The following is a 22,376-nucleotide window of genomic DNA, read 5'->3' as shown; positions in this document are numbered from 1 at the left end:
TAGGGGATCTCCTTGCCTTAGACCTCTCGAAACTTTGAACTCCTCAGTAGGACTACCATTAACCAACACTGATACTGTTGCAGATTCCAAACAACCTCTCATCCACATAATCCATCTTCTATGAAATCCCAACTTTTGCAGCATGTCAAAAAGAAACGCCCAACTTACTGAATCAAACGCCTTCTCATAATCTATTTTGAAGCACAAGCCCCTCCTCCTACCCCTCCTCAATTCCTCAATGATCTCATTAGCTACTAAAACACTATCGAGTAGCTCTCTATCTCTCAGGAAGGCAGCTTGGCATTCATCGACAACCAAGGGCAACACCTTCTTCATTCGACATGACAGAACTTTAGCAATGATTTTGTAAAGCATTCCCACAAGAGATATAGGTCTAAATTGCTCAAGGGATGTCGGATCCCTCACTTTAGGCACAAGTGCTATGAATGATGCATTACTTCCCTTGGGAAGGCATCCAGAAGCTTGGAAAAGGTGCACTGCTGCAATAATATCTTGTTTAAGAACCTCCCAATTATGTTTAACAAAATTAAAGTTGTACCCGTCCGGGCCTGGGCTTTTGGATCCCTCACATGACCACACGGCTTCCTTAATCTCTTCTTTCGTAGCTATAGATATAATACTCACACTTTCTTCCACAGATAACTTTTTAAACTGTACATTGTCTAACCTGACCCCGAAGTCATGTTTGGCTGCAAATCTTTCTTCAAACAATCTTTTTGCTTCCCTCCTTACAACCTCGGGTTCTTCGCACCACTGGTCCCCCACATGTACTCCTTTCACCTCATTCTTCATACGTCTCCATCTTAATGTGGCATGATAAAATTTGGTGTTGGCATCCCCATATTTGGACCAGCTTGTCCTAGCTTTCTGCCTATACAAAGATTCAGTCTTCTTATTTAAAACATTTAACTGTCCTATTAGGTCCAGTCTCTTCATCCTTCCCTGATCTTCAAATTCAGTTCCATCGTCTTGATTATCAAGGTTATCAATTTCAAATAACACCCTTTTTCTCTCTGTGATCAAGTGACCGAATACATCTCTATTCCACTCTTTGAGGTCGCACTTGAGGATTTTCAGCTTGTCTTTTAGCACTGTTATATGATCACCTTGAACCGTATATGAGTTCCACAAAGCTTTAACTAAATCTTTGAATCCTGGGTCCATGAGCCAAGCATCCAACGATCTAAAAGGTCTAGGTCCCCAATCCTTTGAGACACATTTCACCACTATTGCACAGTGGTCTGACACTTCTCTCGGCTGGATGTATTGCTTTCCCATAGGCCATTTTTGCAGCCATTCGTCCGACACCAATACTCTATCTAATCTGCTTTTTGATGTGCCATTAGCTTTGAACCATGTAAACTTCTTTCCCACTAATGGTAGTTCCACTAGAAGATTACTTTCTATAAAACTATTGAATCCTTTGATCTCGCTCTTTTGGCTTCCCCTTTCCCCTACACCTTTCCTTTCACCTGCAGACCTGACCGCATTGAAGTCCCCACAGAAACACCAAGCCCAACCCGGATTAGTGTTTTTCACGCTTGATAATTCCTCCCATAACTTCTTCTTGTCACTCATGTTGCATGCTGCATATACATTGACCACCGCACATTTTAGTCTAGAATTCACATGTTGGCCAAAGATCGCAATAAAACCGCTTCCCTCCACATGCCTTTCATATACAAAGAACTGTTTATACCACATTACTAGTAGACTTCCCGCCCCTCCTACTCCATCGTTGTGTATCCAACCCACTTCATTATTTCCCCACAAAGCAAAGCAACGAGCATTCGAGAACAAAGTTATTTTGGTTTCTTGTAGGCATGCCATTTCCACCCCCTCCTTCAAAATCAAAATTTTCAAGTATTTAGCCTTGATTCCTCCTCCTACCCCTCTTATATTCAGACTTACAATGATCATATGTAACCCCTTGTGTTCCCCTCATGATGTTTCTTCATTGTCTCAAGATCTCTTGACTCCATTCTTTCAAATTCCTCTACGACATTAACCTCATCCTTACGACAAGCAACCCCTAGATTTTTGCCCACCTCCCACAAGTCAGATGTTTCTTCCTCTTTGTCTTCCTTCCTACATCTGCTGTTGCAAAAAACTACATTTGGAATTTTACTGACCTTTGAATTTGAGGAACTGCCCTCCAAGGTGCCTTCTGCTTGGTGATTTGTTCTTCCTTGCATTAGCCTGCTTGTTTCTCCCAATTCCCACAAACCTCTGCTCCTTCTCTGAATAAAAGAGGATGCTTTATTGGACACCTCTGCTCCCAATTCTTCGCCCAAATTCGCAAGCTGAACACCGTGATTATCGTTGCCCTTTTGATTAGAACCTTCACCGCAAAATGATTGTTCACAACACACCTCCCCCTGCACAGACTCCTTTCCTGCTCGTTCGACGTCACCCTCTCTCCCCCTTGACCCTTTGTTTTTTACGCTCCTATCACCTTTGGTAACTAAAGATGAGTCCATGTCATCCACTCGCGTCCTTTCAGTCTTCACACGAAGTGGGCCTGATTTTGATTGGGCTGAAGTAGCAACAACCAATTCCTGACCAGCTTCATTCCACTTGGGCTCGGTTTGACTTTCTTGTTGGGCCTCATCCCTGCACTCCTCATGATTTACATACATATTTGTTTTACTACAATTTGAGGCCTCTAAAGCTACAAGAAAGTTGGTCAGTGCTACTTGGACAGAATTGCTTTTACATGCAATGTTAACCATGTGGGATACCGAAAAAGCTGACTCCCCTACCTCTGCCTCTACAAATTCTGCCTGCATCGCTTTTGCCTTATTCGTGTAAGCACTGTTACCTTCTACCTGCTCCAGATTTTGTAGCATTTCCCCTTCCTCTTCAAACTGTTCTTTTGTCTTATTAGGGATATTTCCTTGCCCATCTTCCGCTAGCTTCTCCGACCACCGCAGCGCCGCCTCTCCTGGCCTGCCCTCTTCTTCAACACTCTTTTCCGACCAAATTGTTCCCTCCACAAACGATTCCGAAGAAGTGATGCTATCTGAGGATTCGAAGAAATTGTACTTACACTTACATTTGCCTCCGAAGAAAACTGATTGCTCTTCCTCCATGTAAATGTTTAGGATTTGACCATTAATCTTCATTTCCTTCGCTAGTTTCACACTACACGTTTTGGGAATACGAACCTGAAGTCTGGCATACTCCAAGTTCTCCCAGTTTTCCGTTGCTTTGTCAACCTCCACCAAGGATGCTACTTCACCAACAACTTTCGAAAAGCAGTCCTTATTCCACAAGGAAATAGGAAGCCCGTAACACCTAACCCAGATAATTTTATGTCCTGCTACATGTGCATCGGTCCATGGTTCTACCGCCTCAAACACACTCTCAAACCATTGCTTATTGGTTCGAATGATATCCTCTACTCTAATTCCCTGGTTGGGTGTTATGAGAGCCATGTTGTCCCCCAGATATCTCACTTTTACCATGTTCATCCCTCCCAAGATAAACTCCTCACACACCTGATTGTAGCTCAGCTCTCCAGAGAAAAAGCCTACTGCACTATTGTTCAACCAAGGAAGAGTTTGTTGCTTTGTTTCAAAAATAGGGCCCTTCCATACGTTTAGCGAATCTTTTTTCACCACGTCCGCATAAGATTGATTTTTGTTGACCTCTCTCCACTCCTTTCTTTCCTTTCCCTTATAATACCTTCCCTCCTCCTTCTTGTTCCCTTCTCTGAGTTTGAACTTGTGACCGTTCCTTTCTTCCATGTTACTGCATTCAGATTGCACTCCCTTTCCTCTGAGTGGAACCTCTGTGTGCACCAGATCAGATCTTCTGTAACGCGGAATGTTAACGTATAGCTTCATGTTGCCAACCCACGCTTGGTCCATCTCCCTTTCGAGCCTCCGAACATTCGCCACGTTGAACAGCCTGACGAACCCATATCTTCTCCCCCACCTATTCATTCTACGAGAGATAAAAACCTCTTTCACCCTTGCCCAGCGTTGGAACACTTTTACCATATCATATTCACCATAGTTGTCTGGGAAGTTCGAGAAAAAGAAAGTTGTGACATTGTTGAATGATTGTTGCGGCCTTCGTGACCTCCCGTAGCCGAACGGCCCTCCCACCATCTGCTTTCTATATAAACGTTAATTGATGGAATTCAATGTATCCAATTTGACGTTGAATTTTGTAAAGACCAATATAGAAGTATTAGTATTAGCATATCATCCTAAAATTTTCAGTAATATCTCACATCCATCAATGTTCTTTAAAAACCGCAAAATTAATAAGTTAGATCATTAATAGTGCACATGATTGAAGTTGCATATTCTAAATTGTTAGTGATGAAATTTGAGACATTCAAAATATTATATAGACTTACGAGTTCTTATGTTTTAGTGGGATATGTGATATCTTTTATCATATTAGGTGATGTCTAAGTTCTTGTAACCAAATAGTAAATTGAAGATAAAGTGTGATATGTTAAACTCTATCTCTCGGTGATTATTACGTAATTGATAAATATAGATTAGAGATTATAGAGCATGTTGTTAGGCTTAATCTCCTCTAACATAATAATATATAAGATATTAATCAATTACAAGATAATAATTGATCTATAATATAATTAATCAGTACCTCATGCGAGTGAGTATAACTATGCTTAGAGAGTGTTCACTTGTATTGGTTGGCATGGCAGTCATCACATGGAATTTCACTCACTCTGGTTCAACAGGAGTCTGCGAAATGGCCACTGTTGATAATGATGGCCGCAGGAGAAGGTATAAACCAGGCCCTAAAAATGGTATCAATGATATGGGAAGAAGCCAAGAACCTTTGTCAAACCTGCAAATTGGATTAGCGTTAAAATATATGCTACATTGTCTTTTACTCCCTCCATTCCACAATAACTGCAGTTTAAGGTTTTCCCACACATTTTTTTTAATCAAAATAGGTGAATGCAAAAACACATCGTTGTGTTGACTCTAATCTCAACATTGAACTAAAAACTTATATGGCAAGTAATGTACCATTTCCGCGCCGTCATGTCATTGTAAACCCAGAACGGTGCAAATGTGGAAAGTACAATAAAATCAATGGAGGTAATATGAATCTGCAACATGGAAACCCAACCTTAGCACCTAACATTTCCAATTTTATGAAAAATGGACAGTGTAAATCATGGACATGAAGTATAAGACCAGCATTCTAATCTAGTCATAAACTTGGCCTAGTAGACTAGAAATTGTTGAATTTACATTAGCATATCATTTAGCAAAGATCATGATGACAAGATTGGAAAAGTCTATGGCATTGCTCATCTCATGCTTATGTAATGAATACAATGAATAGAAATGCCAACTTTTTGAAATGCTGAGTACGAACTTACAAATTTGCTTTCCCTGAAGTACTGATAAAATTCTTTCCACATATCTTGTCCTGCTAAACCAGCATAAATTATGATGGCTACTCCTGCAACAAGTGATATCTAATGTGCAAGTTCGGTAAGTTACATCCTCCAATACAATGAATTAAAAAGAAGAGACTACTGAGATTATGCCATACATTTGTCCATAAGCCTATCCCATGATCTTTCGTAATAGGGGCATGCGTAGAATGTTTAGGAAGAGAGATTTTCAATGAGGATTAATAGAGGGCCTTTTGTAAACTATTCCAAACCATCATGGTTCAGTTTCATCGTAAATCGATTTGATACGTTTCCAAATTCATATAGTGCAGGTAAGTTCAAGAATGAAAAGAATGGGAAGAGGAAACCAAAAAGTTAAAAATAGATTGATTCCATCAAATATTAAGGCAAAAAATAGTTTAATATAAAAACCTTCCAAATATTTTTCTTTCACTACACCAATGTATCCTGCAGGTTGTGTGTGTTTGTTTATGACATACAAGTATGATGTTTTTATATAGAATACTATGAGGCAACCTCTTCCATGGCATTTTTTAATCATTTTATAACTCAAATGTACACTGCATTTTAAGGTTTTCTCCAAAGATAAGCATGTGATTGCAAATGGGGTGTTTTTTCTTATGATCATGCAAAATCACCTAACTATGCAATCATTGTTCAGAATACTATAACTTCACTTGAACAACTTTGCAAGATGAGTTTTAGATGAGCATTACCGATGCAGTTACTTTTGATTCCAGAAAATTCAAGGGCCATGTTTTAAGCTGAGTTTCTTCAACAGGGGGTGCTGGTGGTTTCCAAAGTACAAAATAAGGAAGAAGTGCATATGCACCACCAAAACAGGAAAGTATCAGGAAGGGCCATACAGGAATACTGTTTTTTGAACTGTAGAACAACAAATGGAAGATATGAAATCAGCTTCAGGCATTGTCAAGTCAAATAGGACATATACAGAAGAAAACAAAAAATTATTGTATTTATCCCGGCACAAGGGAGGGTGACAAGGCTTAATAAAATATGTATTTACAAATTAATTCAAAAATGTTGGTTCACAAATTTTGTTGTATGATTCAACTAGGCAACAATTTGTATCATATATTGAATCTCAAATGGTTGAAAATCTCACATCGACTAAAAATATGATCAAATTCTAGTATATATATATATATAAGTGGATGCAAACTCTATAATACAAGTTGATTTTGTAAGGTTGAATTAGGCTTAAAATAGATGTTTTAAGTCATATGACATTGAACAGTATGATACATAAAAGATTTCGTACAACATGGTGCTTCCTGATATTAATCACGTGATTTGATTTGCTGTATTTTCTTTTTATTTTTCTTTTACCAATTCTAGTGAACGATATTAAGAATTTATATAAGCTTAAAATGTTAAATGAAAAGTTTCTTCCGTAAGGTCCCCTCCTTTCATTGTGTTCTTAAGTCAAGCTTAATTCCTAGAACTAAAAATTTTCACAACACAACTCAACTAAAAGGTAGAGGTTTATGAGTGGCTTGAAATCTGATAGAAGAAATATATTATTTATGTTGGACAACTATATATACCAAAAGGGAAGTACCTTCTTCCTGTAGGAAGCAAGAGCATGCTATATACCAATGGCCACAAGCCCATTATATACCACAATGATACCAACACTTCATTCATTCTGAAGCCATCATCCCCTTTCAGATTCAGGAGTTTTTTAAGGAAATATGAGTCCCTTGACTGAATGAAAATAAAATCTCACAGGTTAAAACAAAAGGAAAGGAAAAATAAAGGCACAGGGAGATAGAAACTGCAAAGGCTACATTCTGTGATGAATCCAAGACCCTGGACTGGTGAGTGCATACAGTATAATCACATACTCTTACATCAATATACGAGTCTTTTACTCAACTGCGGGGTCAATATATAAATTTAAGGCTGCAAAAAAATAAAAATTTAATACAGTAATTGTAATTTCACAAAAATGAGGAGGTGTAACTATCTACCTTAAAATGACTCTGGGTGCCACTGAATACTTTTCTGCTCTTATTAGAGGACCAAAGAGTATATTGAATCCTTAAACATCCTACACAGTCTAGGCCTACACTAGCATAAAAGAGGCTGGCCAAATAATTGATTTGACCAGTGTAATGTCATATATTTTCATTCTTTTGTGGTGAACATAAAGAACTTTGGAAGCGTTCGTGGCTCAATAATGATTGTTATCTTAATTTGGAAGAACACAGATAATAACACCATTTACTTTTTCTACTGAGCCAAATAGAACACATGCTCCAAACCATGGTTTTAAACTGCACTTGCAATTGAATCATGGTTACTGAAATTGCAGGAAAGACCTTCCAAACCACAAACTCAACCAATCTCCAAACCAAAGTGATAACACACAATGGATGTAATCATATCAAATATCGTAATGTTACTTGAGTTTAATTTTGATACAATGTTGCTGTCAAGATTGAACTTAGACAGTCAAACAATTAGAAATCACACCGGAGTATTGTCTATGCACTGAGACTCTGTAAATAGTCTTTATATTGTCATCCGATTACAAGTGTCATATAAGACAAGTTTGTAACTACCCAATGATTCATACTTCGAAGAATTTTGATCAGCAAGTAATTATTACAATCCTTTAACATATAAACAATTTATGATTTGATGACAGTGCATCAGTGTTTTCTAATTAAATTCTCAAACTTTTACCATCGACTCTATCTACCCCTGATGTTGTAACTATCTACTCCAAAAACCTTTACTTCAGTCCTTCATTGTGTCCACTCTAGTCTTTTTCCGGTACTTTTCACTACTACACTAAACAAAAAAAAAAGCTAGAGAATCGGAAATTAAAAAAGAACACCCACATATCTCATTCACCAAAAAAACTAGAGAAATGGAAATTGAAAAAAAACACACACGTATGCCTCCTCATTACACTAAAAAAAACTAGAGTTTAGATATTGAAAAACAAAAGATGTGGACATTTTATTACTTAAGCACAAATGAGAAACCAACCCAAAAAACAAGTATATTAGTAAAAGAGCCTAATCACTTAAAACCCCACTGAGTTTCCTATTTTAGTTCATGAGGGACTCTAACATTGTTGAATCTTCTTATACCTGCCACTAGTTTCCCTCAGCTCAATGAGCCTTATTTTTGCTAACGATTCTAACAAAAATCCTTTTGTGGGTTATGACTATAATTTTGATTCTCAAATAATATTAGAAGGTTTTGCTGTTGAGGTTAAGATTCTATTTCCTCTACAAATTATTTTTGATTCTCAAATGAACTGATGTATTCAAATCACAAGTGATATACATATGAATATCCTATCCATCTGGAAATCTTGGTTCGAAAATACATCATATGATGATTAGCATATTCCAAATTGGAAAGAATAGGGAGGAACATACCGGGGTCTGGTTTGGGGTGAGAAAGAAGACATAGTAGATGAGTGCTGCCCACAAGAGAAAGAGCAAAAAGGAGGTTGTCCAGTCTCTTCCATCATTTCCACCAACCTCACTCTCTTTCTTCAAGCTATGGCAGATTTGGACACCACCCTTTTTCTGAAACGGAACCAAAAGGGTTTTGGTTCTGGTTCTCACACCAAGTGGTTTTGGCATTGGTGAAACTCTGAGAGGAGGAAAATTCTTGTGGGGTTGAAGTGAAGCTCTCAAATTTGTTTTCTTGGTGAGAGTAGGAAAGTTGGGAGAGAAGAAAATAGGTTGAGCCAACAACATGTTGTCTTATGGGTCCGGCTGGCTATTCCGACGACCATATGTATGTTTTAGTGCTTGCATCTTTTATCTCGCCCTCTCTCTGTCTCCTTAGAAAGAGACAATTTTATCAACATTTCACTCACCCTGCTAGATCATGTAATCTTTAATTAGCTAAATATATTGAGTTGTAAATATTTACTTTTTCATAACAGGAATAAGAGTACGTACGAACAAGGATTATAAGTAAAATGTTGGAATCACAAGTCGACATAAAAATATTTCGTAAGAGATAAAAGATGTTTCATAATAATATACAAGTGATTATAAACTAATTTTATAAAATTTAATTAGATTTAAAATATTTTTAATATGTATCAGCAATTCATAGATAATAATTTAGTATTATTACAAAATATTCTGCTTGAAGAATCAAATAATAAAGTTGCAGTATCATTGGATGAAAACTCATGCAATTTAAAAGTTTATATCAGCATAACTATGACCATAATGCAAAAATTAATTAGGATATTTTTGTAAATAAAAATGATGTCACTCACTATTCAAATATATTAAGTATAACCAAACAACTAACGTAAAATATGTATTAATAGAATAAAAGTTTAGCGATTAGATATGACATTGGTTAGTAGTAGAACCACATTATAAGTGAAATAATATATTATGAAAAAAATATATAAGTAGAAGTTCTAAACTTACAAAAATTCCCACTTATGTCTTTACCAAACTTCCATCCTCTACATCGATCTTGAAGAATGTAAAAAAAATGTTGGTAGAATAAAATAATAACAATAGTATATTGTTTTTATGAAAATAAATAACATGTATTCTAAAAGTGTAAATCACTAAATGTTCTTGTCGGTTCACCTGTATTAATTAGATGTGCAAGTTCCGCTTTTAATCTGTTTTTTTTTTTTTACACTGGAACAACGCTTCGCTGAGATAGAGGGGATTCTACCTGTTGATCACACTCTGACGATCAAGTCAAATCAAGTCAATGAAATCATACAAAATAATAGTCAATTTCACTAAAAAACAACATACCTTTACCGGGGGTCTCAAACCCCTTTTATAGTTATTCCTCTAACAATTTTCACTCACGAGAATATAATCTCTACTGAAAGCATAAAATAATAACATAAAATCACCTACTCACATGCACCTTTCATGTTTGGGTGCTAACAATAGAAAAATATTCTGTCCATGGACATCTTTACTCACGGTGCTAACAACATAAGAGAATCTCGTGCACATTTATTCTTGGGTGCTCTCTACTTATTTAACAACTTTATATATTCAACCAACAACTTTATGCGTATATTTAACTAACAGTTTTGTGCATGTATTCATATATATTCTATTCTAACAACTTAATATATATCGACATATATATTTAACTAACAACTTTATATTAATATATGACCAAACTCATTATTTTCTCTATTTTAATTATTTTCCATTGAGCTTACCAACGAAACTGGGTCGAGTCTATGACCCACTTTTGGGCCCAAAGCCGAGCTGACCATACCCAAATACTTGGACCGAGGTCCCGAGCACTCCTGTCCAGTACACAAGCCCCAGACACGAGCTGAGCTTGACTAGGCGAAAAGGCTTTCTAGCACTTTGGCGGCTGACACGACAGTTTCCCCAGCGGGTAGGTGAGGCGCGGTACATGAAGCGTTTCTGAGGTGACGTCTCACCACACTTAATCCAGAGCGTACACGTGGTGTCTTCATAAATGGTGGGAAAACATTGCCGCTTGGCATTCCCTTATTCGAATAAGTTCACGCTCGAAACCTCACCCTACTTCACTGTTTCATTTCTCTAAACCCTCTTCTCTTCTCTTACCCTTCACGTAACCTTCACTCTTCAAAACTCTTGCGCTTTCTAACCTTTCTTACAAAAAGCTTCCTTTACACTTCTTCTTTTCAATCGGCTACCATACCAGGTATTTTCCCTCTACTATTTCTATTGTCGAATGCTCATTCGTTTTTTATCTTGCAGGGGATTCGAACGTCGAAGGATTCGCCACGTCAAACTCTGTCTTCCGCAAGAACGCTCCAAGCACTCCACAAGAACTCCAAGCAAACCTGCAAAACACAACAAACGGCGCCTCTAGCGGCCGATTGCACTCCGACGCTCAAGTCAGCCTTGCAAAACCACCAAAGAACTAAGAACTAAGAATCTCAGCGAGACTCGTGTGCACTCTGTGATTCTCTCTCTCTCTCTGTGTAAACTAGTAACTTGCAAGAATGAATCTTACCTCTTTTTGTATGAGCGCGGAATGCCTTTATATACTCTGTTGCGCGCCTAAGTTATTCGTGTATGAAGTAACTTAGCGTGTTTCTTTCACTAGGTGCTCGTGCAACCTCAGTGCGAATACCAAGTGTGGCTTGGCTAAGCGCACGCACTAGGCATCACCTACTGTGTGAACGATCACCTCTGCTTTGCTCCATGCACGTTATGGGTTAAGAGAGCACCAATCACCGATTGCCTACTAGCTCTCTTAGGCCACTCTCGTGCACGACACTACAAAGCACATAACTTCTCCTTTCTCTAATACTCTGCCACACCAGGCTCATGTGCAACGCCCTCGCTGGGAATCACCCTTCGTTTCCAGCTTAACTACGCGTGACACGAAGACTCAACGATCATCACTCACCCCAGATGACCAATTGGTGCCCCATAGCGCCACGCCTTCTGCTTCATGGCGCTTATCTAGGCGCTGATCGCGCATCCTCTCTGACCACCGATCACCCCTGGGTGACCCTCTCAATAACACATCTGCTTCCCTGGCCCACGTGTCCCACTAAGAATGGTCCACGTGGCTATCTGTTGCTGATGTCATCGACTACCGATGACCGACCGGATCACAAGCCCCCCAGTCTCGAGCTGTATACTTGTTTTCAGCGAAGAGACTAAGCGATCGTCCTCAATGGCCACGCGGCAAGTGATGCCACGTCACGTGCCACATCACGTGTTGTGTTTTAAGTGACGTTACGCCTTCCTTCATTAATCTTGCGACACGTGTACGCATCAACGGTCTAGCATGAAACGTCGTTTGCGCTTCTCATATTCAAAAACTTACGCACCTCCATTGTTCCATCACCTTCTCCAACACTCTTCTCTGAAACTCTCGAACTCCCTCTTTGCGATTCGTCTTCCCCAACCTCAAGCTTTCAGAAACCACTTGCGATCATCAAAAGGTACCCCTTTTCTCCATCTATGGCATATCTGCATACTTTCTACCAATTGCATCATCCAATAACTGCACTATGCATACGTTGTGGGTTGTTTTCCCTTTCCCTGCACTGTACCAGTGTTTCTTCTGGTTTTTCTGTGTTTTCACTTCTTCTTCTTCGTCGCTTTCGCTTCTCCACTCCCTTCAAACCATAGCATTTCCGTTCTCCTCACCTTCCTCTTGTTTTTCGTTGAACCATGTTTTTCATTGGTCCCTCACTCCTTCTTTTCTTTCTCCATTGTAGCTACTGAGCAATGGCTCGCACAAAAACCACCGCGCGTCTCGCTTCCTCCTCCGGTGCACAGCCTTCCGCAAGTGCACCACCACTGCCCTCGACGAGAGCGCCCCCCCTCAACGAGTGCGCACCCTCAAGCGGCGCCTCCTCAGCACGACTACGCGCGGGTGTACCAGTGGGCTCCCCTCCACCTGCTCGCCGAGACGTCTACACAACTCCCTGACGACCATCTCACCAACTTACTGAGCAGCGATACCGACGAACCCACCTGCGCCCTTGACAGGGAGGACGACTCACACTTGAACGTGCGCATTCCCCCTCGAGGCATGCCAATATGCGTGGACGACAGGGCCAACAACGGAGTGCCCTTCACCTTCATCTACTCCGCCATCTTCAAGAGATTGTGCCTCCGCCTCCCCTTCACCTTCTTTGAGAAGGACCTCCTCACCGAGCTGAACGTGGCTCCCTGCCAACTCCATCCAAACGCTTGGGCCTTCTTCTGAGCGTTTGAGATTCCCTGCAACCACTTCGGCCACCCTCCCTCAACCGACGTCTTCCTCCACTTCTTTGAGGCCAAGAACCCAGGCTATCGGTCATGGGTGAGCCCGAACGGCGTGACAGGGAGAGTGATCTTGGGCCTATACCAACAATCCTTCAAGGACTGGAAGGGTAGGTTCTACATGATCACCTCCAACGATCATAGCCCGACTCTACTTGAGGGCTTCCCACTCTACTGGGTTCCCAAAGTAGAGTTCAAAAAACCTCGCGGCTTGGACGCTATGGCACCTTACGAGCGCGAGCTGTGCGACCTACTCCCGAGCTTAGGCGCTAAGTTCGGCTCCTCCACCCTCATCAAGCATGAGTTCGAAGCAGAAATGCTTAAAAAATACATTGGTTTGCACTCTCCCCTTCCCTTCAACTTGCCATACTTGCACACGTTAACCCCCTCTCTGCATGCTACCACTGAGCTGATTAGCTTAATTCACTCTTTTGCACCTTGCTTGCTTTCTTGGCTTCTTTGTGTACTAACCCTTTGCCATGTTTAACTGGTGCAGATATGACTTCTCCACCCTCATCAAGCACGAGTTTGATGCATAAATGCTTAAAAAATACATTGGTTTGCACTCTCCCCTTCCCTTCAACTTGCCATACTTACACACGTTAACCCTTTCTCTGCATGCTACCACTGAGCTGATTAGCTTAATTCACTCTTTTGCACCTTGCTTGCTTTCTTGGCTTCTTTGTGTACTAACCCTTTGCCATGTTTAACTGGTGCAGATATGACTTTCAACAAAGAATGACGACAAAAGCTGATCACGCTAGCCAAGAGCCAACGAGTTGTCGGGTCGTCCACGGGGACTGAGGCCACCTCCGAACCTATCTCTGCCTCCCCCATCTCGGTCGTGCCAGCTGAAGGCCCCGAGACTAGGGGTGAGAAGAAAAGGAAAAGGTTGGTGAAGGCTCCCACCACCGTCGTATCTATTGAGGAGGAGAGCTCGGGGTCTCCTTTAGTTCAACGAAGAAGGAGGGGGGCTGAGGGCGCTGAGGGCGATGCCTCCCCAACCCCTCCAGCACAGGTTTCTCCTATGTGCCTTCCTTCTCCAGCCCCTCTTCCTTCCCCTACACCACTTCCTTCCCCGCCCCCAGCCAGCCGACCCCTCACCCTGCCATCACAAACTGCTGGGAGCGGGGCTGCTCGCTCGGAGGGAACCTCTCACCCCTCGAGCTCACCACCTCCTCAAGCCTCTGCCGCCACGACCGAGGGAGGTTGTGAGAGTTCCCACCGAGCCTCGGGTTCCAGCACCGAGGGGCTCACCAGGGTCATCCAGCTGACCAGGCAACTACTCCAGAACCGCGAGCTGGTCAAATGGAGTGGGAGCGAGGTGGACCTTCACCTGGCCCGTCAACTGGTGCTCTCTCTAGAGTTCTCTACCCAGCATCGCCGCATCGAGAAACTGGAGGGAAAGATGGGCGAGCTGGTCAACCAAAAGGAGTCGCTTCAAAGCGACTACGAGGCCCTGCAGAGCGCCAACGAGCTGCTGAGGGACATGGTGGAGGAAGCCAAGAGGGGGCGAGCCCTGCAAGTCCAAGAAACCATCAAGACGGAGATGTTGATGGGGGACGTCGTTGCCGCTCTTGACGCTGATCTGATCGAGACCACGGGTAGGGCCATCCAGCTTGAAGTTGAGAATGCCTTCCTGCGCCAACAGATCGCGAATCTGGCGGAGGCTCTCGCAGCGAACGAGAGGCGTGCCAATGATCAGGGGTCCAAGCTTAAGGAGGTCGAGTCCACCATCGCCACCCTTGTCACTGAGAAGGTCGTGCTCGAGACCGACAAGGCTGAGCTCGAGGCTGAGAAGACCAAGCTTTGGGAAGAGGCTGCTGATACCTTTGCTGAGGGATTTGACTTGGCCCTCGAGCAAGTTAAGTGCATCTTCCCAGAGGCTGACTGCTCTCAGTTCGCCCTTGATCATTTTGTTGTTTTGTCTATACCTTTGTACATAAATTCTGGATGTAAAAAATTTTATTGCATATATAAAATGCCACTTTCGTCTTACTGTTTCTTCTGTTGTGTATCTCTTAGTTTTTATCTCTTGCCATGCACGATTAACTGCTAACCTGCTCGAACTTGGCACAAACCTTCGTTGTACCTTGAATTCTTTACTTCTGACTTTGATCACGACTAACAACACTTGATAACTGTTCTGGTGTGGCTTTGGTTGCTTAGGCCTATCGCGTAAGAACTTGTCTAAAACTTCTTAAACAACGCTCTAACCACCGATAACCGATCAAAATGCTACAACCACCCACTCATCAGTCATCGCGCCTCTTCCTCCACCTTATATCTTTCTAGATTGCTTGTCGCTCCAGCGCTAAGTGCATAGAGGACCCCTACACCGATCGGTCAAGGATGATGCCCGATTTTGGGGAGAAAAGTGTTTCTCGGTAACCCCTCTTGCCTGCCCAAGGTCATCAACCCTTAACACATCGGGTCGTACTTCCACCTTCTCACTCCTGGGGTGAGAAGGGTTTTGACTAAGAGTTCTACTGCGCCAATATTGATGCTATGCCATTTGGGTAAAGGCGTTCTCGAAATCCTTCCTTTCCCTTCTTGGGCTTACTAGCACCCCTGGCTTTTCGAATCTTAGCTGCCTGCACTCACACCTGGGGTGAGGAGGACTTTAAACTGGTTGTCATGCTCGCGCCTGGGGCGAGGAGGATTTTAACTCTAAAACTTTGCAAACTCTTATACTGATAACTTCTTTTTTATTGGGTGGCCTCATTAAAACCCTCTTTTAGGGAAAAGAGTGCCCCCCGAACTGTTCAAACTGTTTATACTAGCGCAACTACTTTACACATTCAACTAAAACCCTAAACCCTAAACCATAAACCCACAGACCAAGCTGAACGGTGTCTCATGGGTGCTAGATTGTGGAGTGGTGTGATAGGCCCACACGATCCTGGGAACCTCCTCTGCCCACGTTCACTTGGCCTTCTCTAACCTTCTTTTCAGCCCTCTGAGCAGTACTCGGTTGGCCGACTCTACCTGCCCATTCATTTGGGGGTGCTCCACCAAGGCAAACACCTGCTGTATCCCCATCTCTTCACACAGGTTCTTCAGTTGGTGACTCGTAAACTGGGTGCCATTGTCAGAAACCAAACGCTTGGGCACTCCAAAACGGCACACAATGTTCTTCCACACGAACTGTTGAACCTTGTGAGCGGTGATCTGCGCGACCGGCTCTGCCTCTACCCACTTTGTGAAATACTCAATGGCGACGATCAGAAACTTGATCTGCCTTACTGCCAAGGGGAAGGGTCCCAAGATGTCAATTCCCCAGGTGTGGAACGGCCATGGGCTGTGAATTGACCTCAGCTCCCCAGGGGGCGCCTTCTGCCAATCTGCGTGTTGCTGGCACTGCTTGCAACGCTGAGCATACCCCACACAGTCTTCCTTCAGCGTTGGCCAGTAGTACCCCGCACAGAGAACTTTGCTGGCCAAGGCGCGACCACCCACATGGCTCCCGCACACTCCCTCGTGGAGTTCTGACATAATTCTCGTGCACTGCTCCCCGTGCACTGCAGGGGATTCGAACGTCGAAGGATTCGCCACGTCAAACTCTGTCTTCCGCAAGAACGCTCCAAGCACTCCACAAGAACTCCAACCAAACTTGCGAAACACAACAAACGGCGCCTCTAGCGGCCAATTGCACTCTGACGCTCAAGTCAGCCTTGCAAAACCACCAAAGAACTAAGAACTAAGAATCTCAGCGAGACTCGTGTGCACTCTGTGATTCTCTCTCTCTGCCTATTTCCTTCGGCCTGTTCCCCTCTGCTCGCCCCCTTGCCTGAGGCCTCCTCGCCTCATATGGGCGTCTTCTGTCCTGATTCTTCCTTCCCGTCGTGGCCTCGTTGACCCTGGCGGGTTGTGCACGCGATGGTGCTCTCGGGCGTGCGGGTGCAACACTTGTGCGCTTCTCGCAAACTTTGCCCTCAGTGGCGATGTGTTCCACAGCGCGACGCCTTATCTCAGCAAAGGTCTTGGGGCGACTTCGTATGATCGACTTACAGAAAGGTCCAGGGCACATTCCTTTCCTAAACGCGTAGACGATCATAGGCTCCTCTGTGGTGCCAACCTTCACCACTTGCGCCCCAAAGCGATTGATGTACTCCTTGAGGGTCTCACCCTGGTACTGCTTTACATCAAACAACTCATACGAAACTGGTGGTGGAGCCCTGTTTGCTAGATACTGCTCCCTAAACAGCTGCGAAAGCTGCGCGAAGGAGGTGATATGGCCATTCGAAAGGCTGATGAACCAGTCCATGGCCATCCCAGTCAAAGTGCTCATGAAGAGCTTGCATCTTACGGCGTCGGAGCCGCCTACCAACATCATCTGCGTGTGGAACACAGTGAGATGTGCTTCGGGGTCCTCCATCCCCGTGAAAGTCACCTTAGGACCTACAAACGTGTTGGGAATTACCGCCTCCAGAATTGACTGTGAGAACGGCGTGGAGAATTCCCTTGGTGGAGTGAAACACTCGCGCTCATCTGCATCACGTAGCCCTGAGTTGTTGCGCAACCCGCGACGCACCTCCTCATTCGTACTACAAAGCTCTTCATTTCTCGCCTGAGACGCCTCAATGCGCTCTTGCTCAACCTTCAACGCCGCCATTGCCTCCTGCAATCCCTGCATCATATCCATGACCTGCTGCATGGTCATGTCTCCACTCTCAGCGCGCGTCGAACTTTGCCTGGTGGTCCTCATCTTCAACGATTTCTTGGAACTCTTCTAACTGTTACGGCGGTTCTAACAAACTTCTTCAGTGGAATCGATCGAGATCGGAAACGATCGGTGAAAACCTGGTGAAACTCAAGAACGAACGGTTAAAACTTTCAAGAAGATGAAGATAACGATGGGAACTCGAACTGAACTGACGAACAACCGGTGAAAACTGAGTTCAAACGGAGAACGATCGGTGGAAACTACGAGCAACAAAACACAAACGAACGGTGAGCTGAACTGAACTTCGCGATGAACTGTGGATCTTGGACGATTCTTGAAACCTAATCTCGAAAACTGCGACTGCAAAACCTCTCACACTTGAGGTGGGAGCTGATGTTTTAAATCGGCCCCACGGTGGGCGCCAAATGTTCCCGCCGGTTGACCGGGAAAGTCTTCGTGCGTGGCTCCAACTCACGAGCTAGGGCACCTTCGTCTTCAACTCAGATCTCCGCCTTCCTCCACCTTCCTCCGCCGTGAGCACCTGAAATGAAGTGAACAAAGGGGCGCCCTCGCGGCCGTTTGCACTCCGACGATCAAGTCAGCAAGCGAGAAACATCAAGCACCTCCTTACAGCGCTGTCACCCAACTTAGGGATATTTCAGCGTGTAAGTCTTCCTTCCTCGAAGTGCATCTGGCGCAAGGGGTGACTTTCTGGGTGCCAACTCATGCGCCCCAGCCTCTAGTCACTCACCCTGGAACTGTATCTACCTTCCTCTTGTACTATGCACATGGTTCGCCCCTGGGCGTGGCCCTCTCATGGGTCGTATCTACCCCAGGGGCTTCCCAGAGGTGGAGTGGGTACTTCACGAGTCAGGTTACCCCTACTGGTGCTAGAACTATGACCTTGGAGCCACCTTTCTCTTCTCTTTACTACTATTCTGAGGTACCGGGGCCCGAGGCCTCCTCGTCCGTACCGTGGCCTCTTGTGGTGTCGCCCCCTCCACGATCTTTCCTACCCGCGGGTATCGGGGGGTGACACCGTTGATGTCTCAACCTGGCGATGCCTCATCCTATCGACGCATCAACCTGTCGATGCCTCAAGCGGTCAACCTGTTGACTTTCCTCCCTGGGCCCCCTTGATGGGTCCCACTATATGTTTGACTTTGACCCTGGTCAACGCCCGTGGACGGGACGGTACAATACCTATACCGAAAAGTTATACCAAAAAATATATATATAGAAAAGATAAAATAAACATATATATATATATAATCACTGTAACAAAGCCCAAATCAATAAAAGTCCAAATTAATGGATGTGCATAAAATAATAAAGAGGTGCAGAAAGAAAGACCCAAATAAGGTATAAGCCCAATAAGAAAACCCTATAAATAGAGGATCAACCTAAGAGGTAAGGTAGAGTAAATTTTATTCCGAGAGATTTATGCATTGATTGTTTTAATTTTTTCAAACCGAAGTCATAGAACTTGAACCCAAGCCCCCTTAACCACTAGAACAGACAATTTCTTTGGTCATATTATCATTTTTATTATACTTATTATCATTAATATAATTTATACATATTAATATAATTAATAATAATAATAAAAAAATTATATTTATATTATTATATTATTAATATTTATTAATATTATATTCATATTATTAATATTAATATTGTTAATATTATTAATATTTGTAATATTGTTAATATTGTTAAGATTGTTAATATTGTTAATATTTTTAATATTGTTAATAATAATAAGTGTAATAAATATCATAATAATACTAAAGAATTTGTTTAATGTAGTGGTTAAATTTTCTTTGGTTAGTGAAGGAACCTGGTTTCAAAGCTCATTCACTGCATACGGAATTTAATCTGTATGTAATGTTGATTTTACATATGGATTTTGATCAGTATGTAATAATCCGTATATAATTCACGTTTTTCTTGTAGTGAGTCGGCCTCGTCATTTAACATTAATTGCATTGGTAAACATAAGGCAGGAGAAGGGAAAATCGTTGAGAATGTTCATGGAACGATTTGGAAAGGTGGCTTTGGGTATTCAAAATCTTAGTCCAGAAGTCACAATGCATCACATGATAACAACACTAAAACCAGGACCGTTTGCCGACAGTTTTTGTAAGAAGTTGGCAACTAACCTTGACAAAATAAGGCAACGAGCATCGGATTTTATGTAGATGGAAGAACTAAGAGAATTTCGTAATCAAGCAAGAGTAGATGGAGGTGCAAAAAGTGGAGTTGAAAGAGAAAGCGGACCTTTGGCCAGGAGAGCAAAAGAGGAATTTTGAAGCTGAAAGTTCCAACAATATACACCATTGAATACTAATAGAACGAGAATTTTACAGGAGGCAATGGCAGAAAAAATCATACCACCCCAAAGAAAAGCAAGAACACCTGAGAGGGCAGATCATAGCAAGCACTGTGAGTATCATAAAAAACACGGTCATTGTTCCTGTCGGTTGACCAAATATGCCTTTGTGCGTCTACGTCACTCTCACGTCCTGAATCTATGCGCTTCACACATGCTTTTTGCCTGAAAACACAAAGACAAAGGGCGCCCTAGAGGCCGTTTGCACTCTGATGCTCAAGTTAGTATTAGGGCTAGGAAACACCAAAACTGTGTAACTGTCACTGTGTGTGTTAAGCGGCGCAAATGAATAGCGTACCTTACTAAGTTTGTTACTTCCCTTTATATAGGCTGAAACTAGGGTTTCCACTTTACCCAAAATGGGCTTTCTGAGGGGGTGGGCCCAACACTGTTGTTACCCTACTCTTAGGATAACCTAGCGCGTGGGTTCCCTAACTGGAGTGCAACCTCTGACGGGGTGATCACCTGAGTGCCTCCTCGTGCACCTGATCTCTGGGGTCACCCGCCTTTGGGAGTGCCCTAGCTGTTCATGTGCCATGTATACAGCTCATCCCTGGAACGTGACCCTCGCATGTCATATCTTTCCAGTGGCTCTATACTTGTGTTACGCATAAACGCGTCATCCACTCTACACGCATGGACTCTCGTGACCTAGGCTTCTCCCTTTCTGATAATTGGTGTGTGGTCTGGGATCCATCTCTCGTGGCCCAGTTCTGTTGTTCGGATCCCGATGTCTGACCTCTCCACACTGTCTAGTGGCACGTGGTACATCCTGGTGACCAATGTCTGACCACTCTTTGGCTCCTTGGCGCAGGTGCTTCGCGAGATACTAGCCCACACCGCTCGTGGGACCCGGATTACATGGCACCAATATTACCAGTGGTCAACGATGCCCAAGGACTGGTCGGTACACAAGCCCCCCAGTCTCGAGTTGTAACTTGTTCAGCGAAGAGACTAAGTTCTTGCCTTTGGTGACCTACGTGGCTTTGTATTACAGGACGTGAATACTGCACCAAACTGACATCTTGCTGAGCCCTGTCTTAACTGCGCACACATGTTTTGATCAACGGCTAGGGCTTAACGTCGCTTACGCTTCTTTGTTTTACTTTAAATGCTAAAAAACGCGCGCGTCCAATCATTGTTCCATCATTCTTTGAAACACTTTCTATTGCTTCCTCTTCTTCCTCGAGCACTCTCGCGTTTTCCCTTCAAGCTCTAGAACTTTCATCCTATCTGATCAAAAGGTACGAACTTTGATTGTTGATCGCACTTATCTATTCATTTTGATGCCTGATAACTGCCTGGGGCTGTTTAACTTTTTGCATTTCAATCATCCTCTATTCCTTTTTTCTGGGTTTCCTTTGATAGGGTTCAAGAAACCCAGGACCCTCGAGGAGCTGATTGTTGTTATCGTACTGTTATATTTGCGCACTTTACCCCTGTGCATTCACATGTTTTATCCCTGTGTTTCTCAACCTCTTGTATTCTGAAATTTGCACCCAGGGATGGTTCTGAATGAGGAGAAACGGACCAAGCTGGTTGGTATCCTGACTCACCGTCGAGGGATGTCTGGGGGTGCGGGCACCTCTAGCCCCCACGCCCTCGCTTTTGCCACTGTCGCGCCCTCTCCTACTCCCTCAGTCGCGGTTCCTCTCACCGCTGCCGTCTCCCTCTCTATTTTCTTGCGAAAAGGTAGTGGAGATCGAATCTGATGAGGACTCCACTGAGGGGCCAATCTCTAAGATGCTTAGGCCTACGACGACAGCCTCCCATTCCTCTACTGTCGATCGCTCAACAACACCCCGTGACCGAACGTCAAGCGCTCCCTCATTCCCTGACCTCTTCGATGGTGGGACGAGTGCCTCTGTGACTCCACCTGCCCTCGAACTGCCTACTGTCCTACAACATGCCCTCAGAGGCTTCCAACTGGAGGTGACGGTAGACTCGGATGAGGCCGCCACGAGGGAAAGGTTGGGCTTCAACTTTGGGGCTCTTCTTGCTCATTCCAATGCCCTCATAACTAGGCTTGAAGCAAGGGTGGCGCTGGTAGGGGCCAAGACTAAGGAAGAAACGGCCCTGCTGGCTCATAAGTTTGTTGCTCGC

The 22,376-nt window shown here is 43.4% G+C and overlaps 2 protein-coding genes across 4 annotated transcripts; both read right to left on the bottom strand.

Moving 5' to 3' along the window:
• Positions 1-1,793: 1,793 nt before the first annotated feature.
• LOC150026027 (uncharacterized) lies at positions 1,794-4,787 on the bottom strand. The gene is made up of 2 exons (XM_090303099.1): positions 4,648-4,787; positions 1,794-4,136 (listed from the first exon to the last, which is right to left on the bottom strand). Exon 2 carries the CDS (start codon positions 4,134-4,136, stop codon positions 1,938-1,940), a length of 2,199 nt encoding a protein of 732 aa, XP_090159225.1. The 5' UTR covers positions 4,648-4,787; the 3' UTR covers positions 1,794-1,937.
• Positions 4,560-9,327, bottom strand: LOC150026026 (uncharacterized). Of its 3 annotated transcripts, XM_090303100.1 has the most exons (6): positions 8,857-9,327; positions 7,020-7,165; positions 6,154-6,322; positions 5,399-5,497; positions 5,040-5,122; positions 4,560-4,854 (listed from the first exon to the last, which is right to left on the bottom strand). In XM_090303100.1, the coding sequence occupies exons 1-6, from the start codon at positions 9,181-9,183 to the stop codon at positions 4,728-4,730; spliced, it is 951 nt and encodes a 316-aa protein (XP_090159226.1). In that variant the 5' UTR covers positions 9,184-9,327; the 3' UTR covers positions 4,560-4,727. The 3 variants fall into 3 exon arrangements, with proteins under 3 accessions (XP_090159226.1, XP_090159228.1, XP_090159227.1); XM_090303102.1 differs by lacking the exon at positions 7,020-7,165 and having other exon boundaries at positions 8,857-9,203; XM_090303101.1 differs by lacking the exons at positions 6,154-6,322; positions 7,020-7,165 and having other exon boundaries at positions 8,857-9,305.
• Positions 9,328-22,376: the final 13,049 nt, after the last annotated feature.

The sequence above is a fragment of the Phaseolus vulgaris genome, chromosome 6, assembly GCF_051622355.1.
Source record: "Phaseolus vulgaris cultivar YP4 chromosome 6, ASM5162235v1, whole genome shotgun sequence".
NCBI lineage: Eukaryota > Viridiplantae > Streptophyta > Magnoliopsida > Fabales > Fabaceae > Phaseolus > Phaseolus vulgaris.
Note: the sequence above shows the minus strand (reverse complement) of the source record. Positions and strands in the feature narration are given on the sequence as shown.

Coding starts and splice junctions, on each gene's coding strand:
- LOC150026027 (XM_090303099.1), bottom strand. CDS start 4,136: ATGGTGGGAGGGCCGTTCGGCTACGGGAGGTCACGAAGGCCGCAACAA.
- LOC150026026 (XM_090303100.1), bottom strand. CDS start 9,183: ATGTTGTTGGCTCAACCTATTTTCTTCTCTCCCAACTTTCCTACTCTC. Junction 7,166..8,856: donor TCACCCCAAACCAGACCCCG/GTATGTTCCTCC, acceptor ATTTTCATTCAG/TCAAGGGACTCATATTTCCT. Junction 6,323..7,019: donor TTGCTTCCTACAGGAAGAAG/GTACTTCCCTTT, acceptor GTTGTTCTACAG/TTCAAAAAACAGTATTCCTG.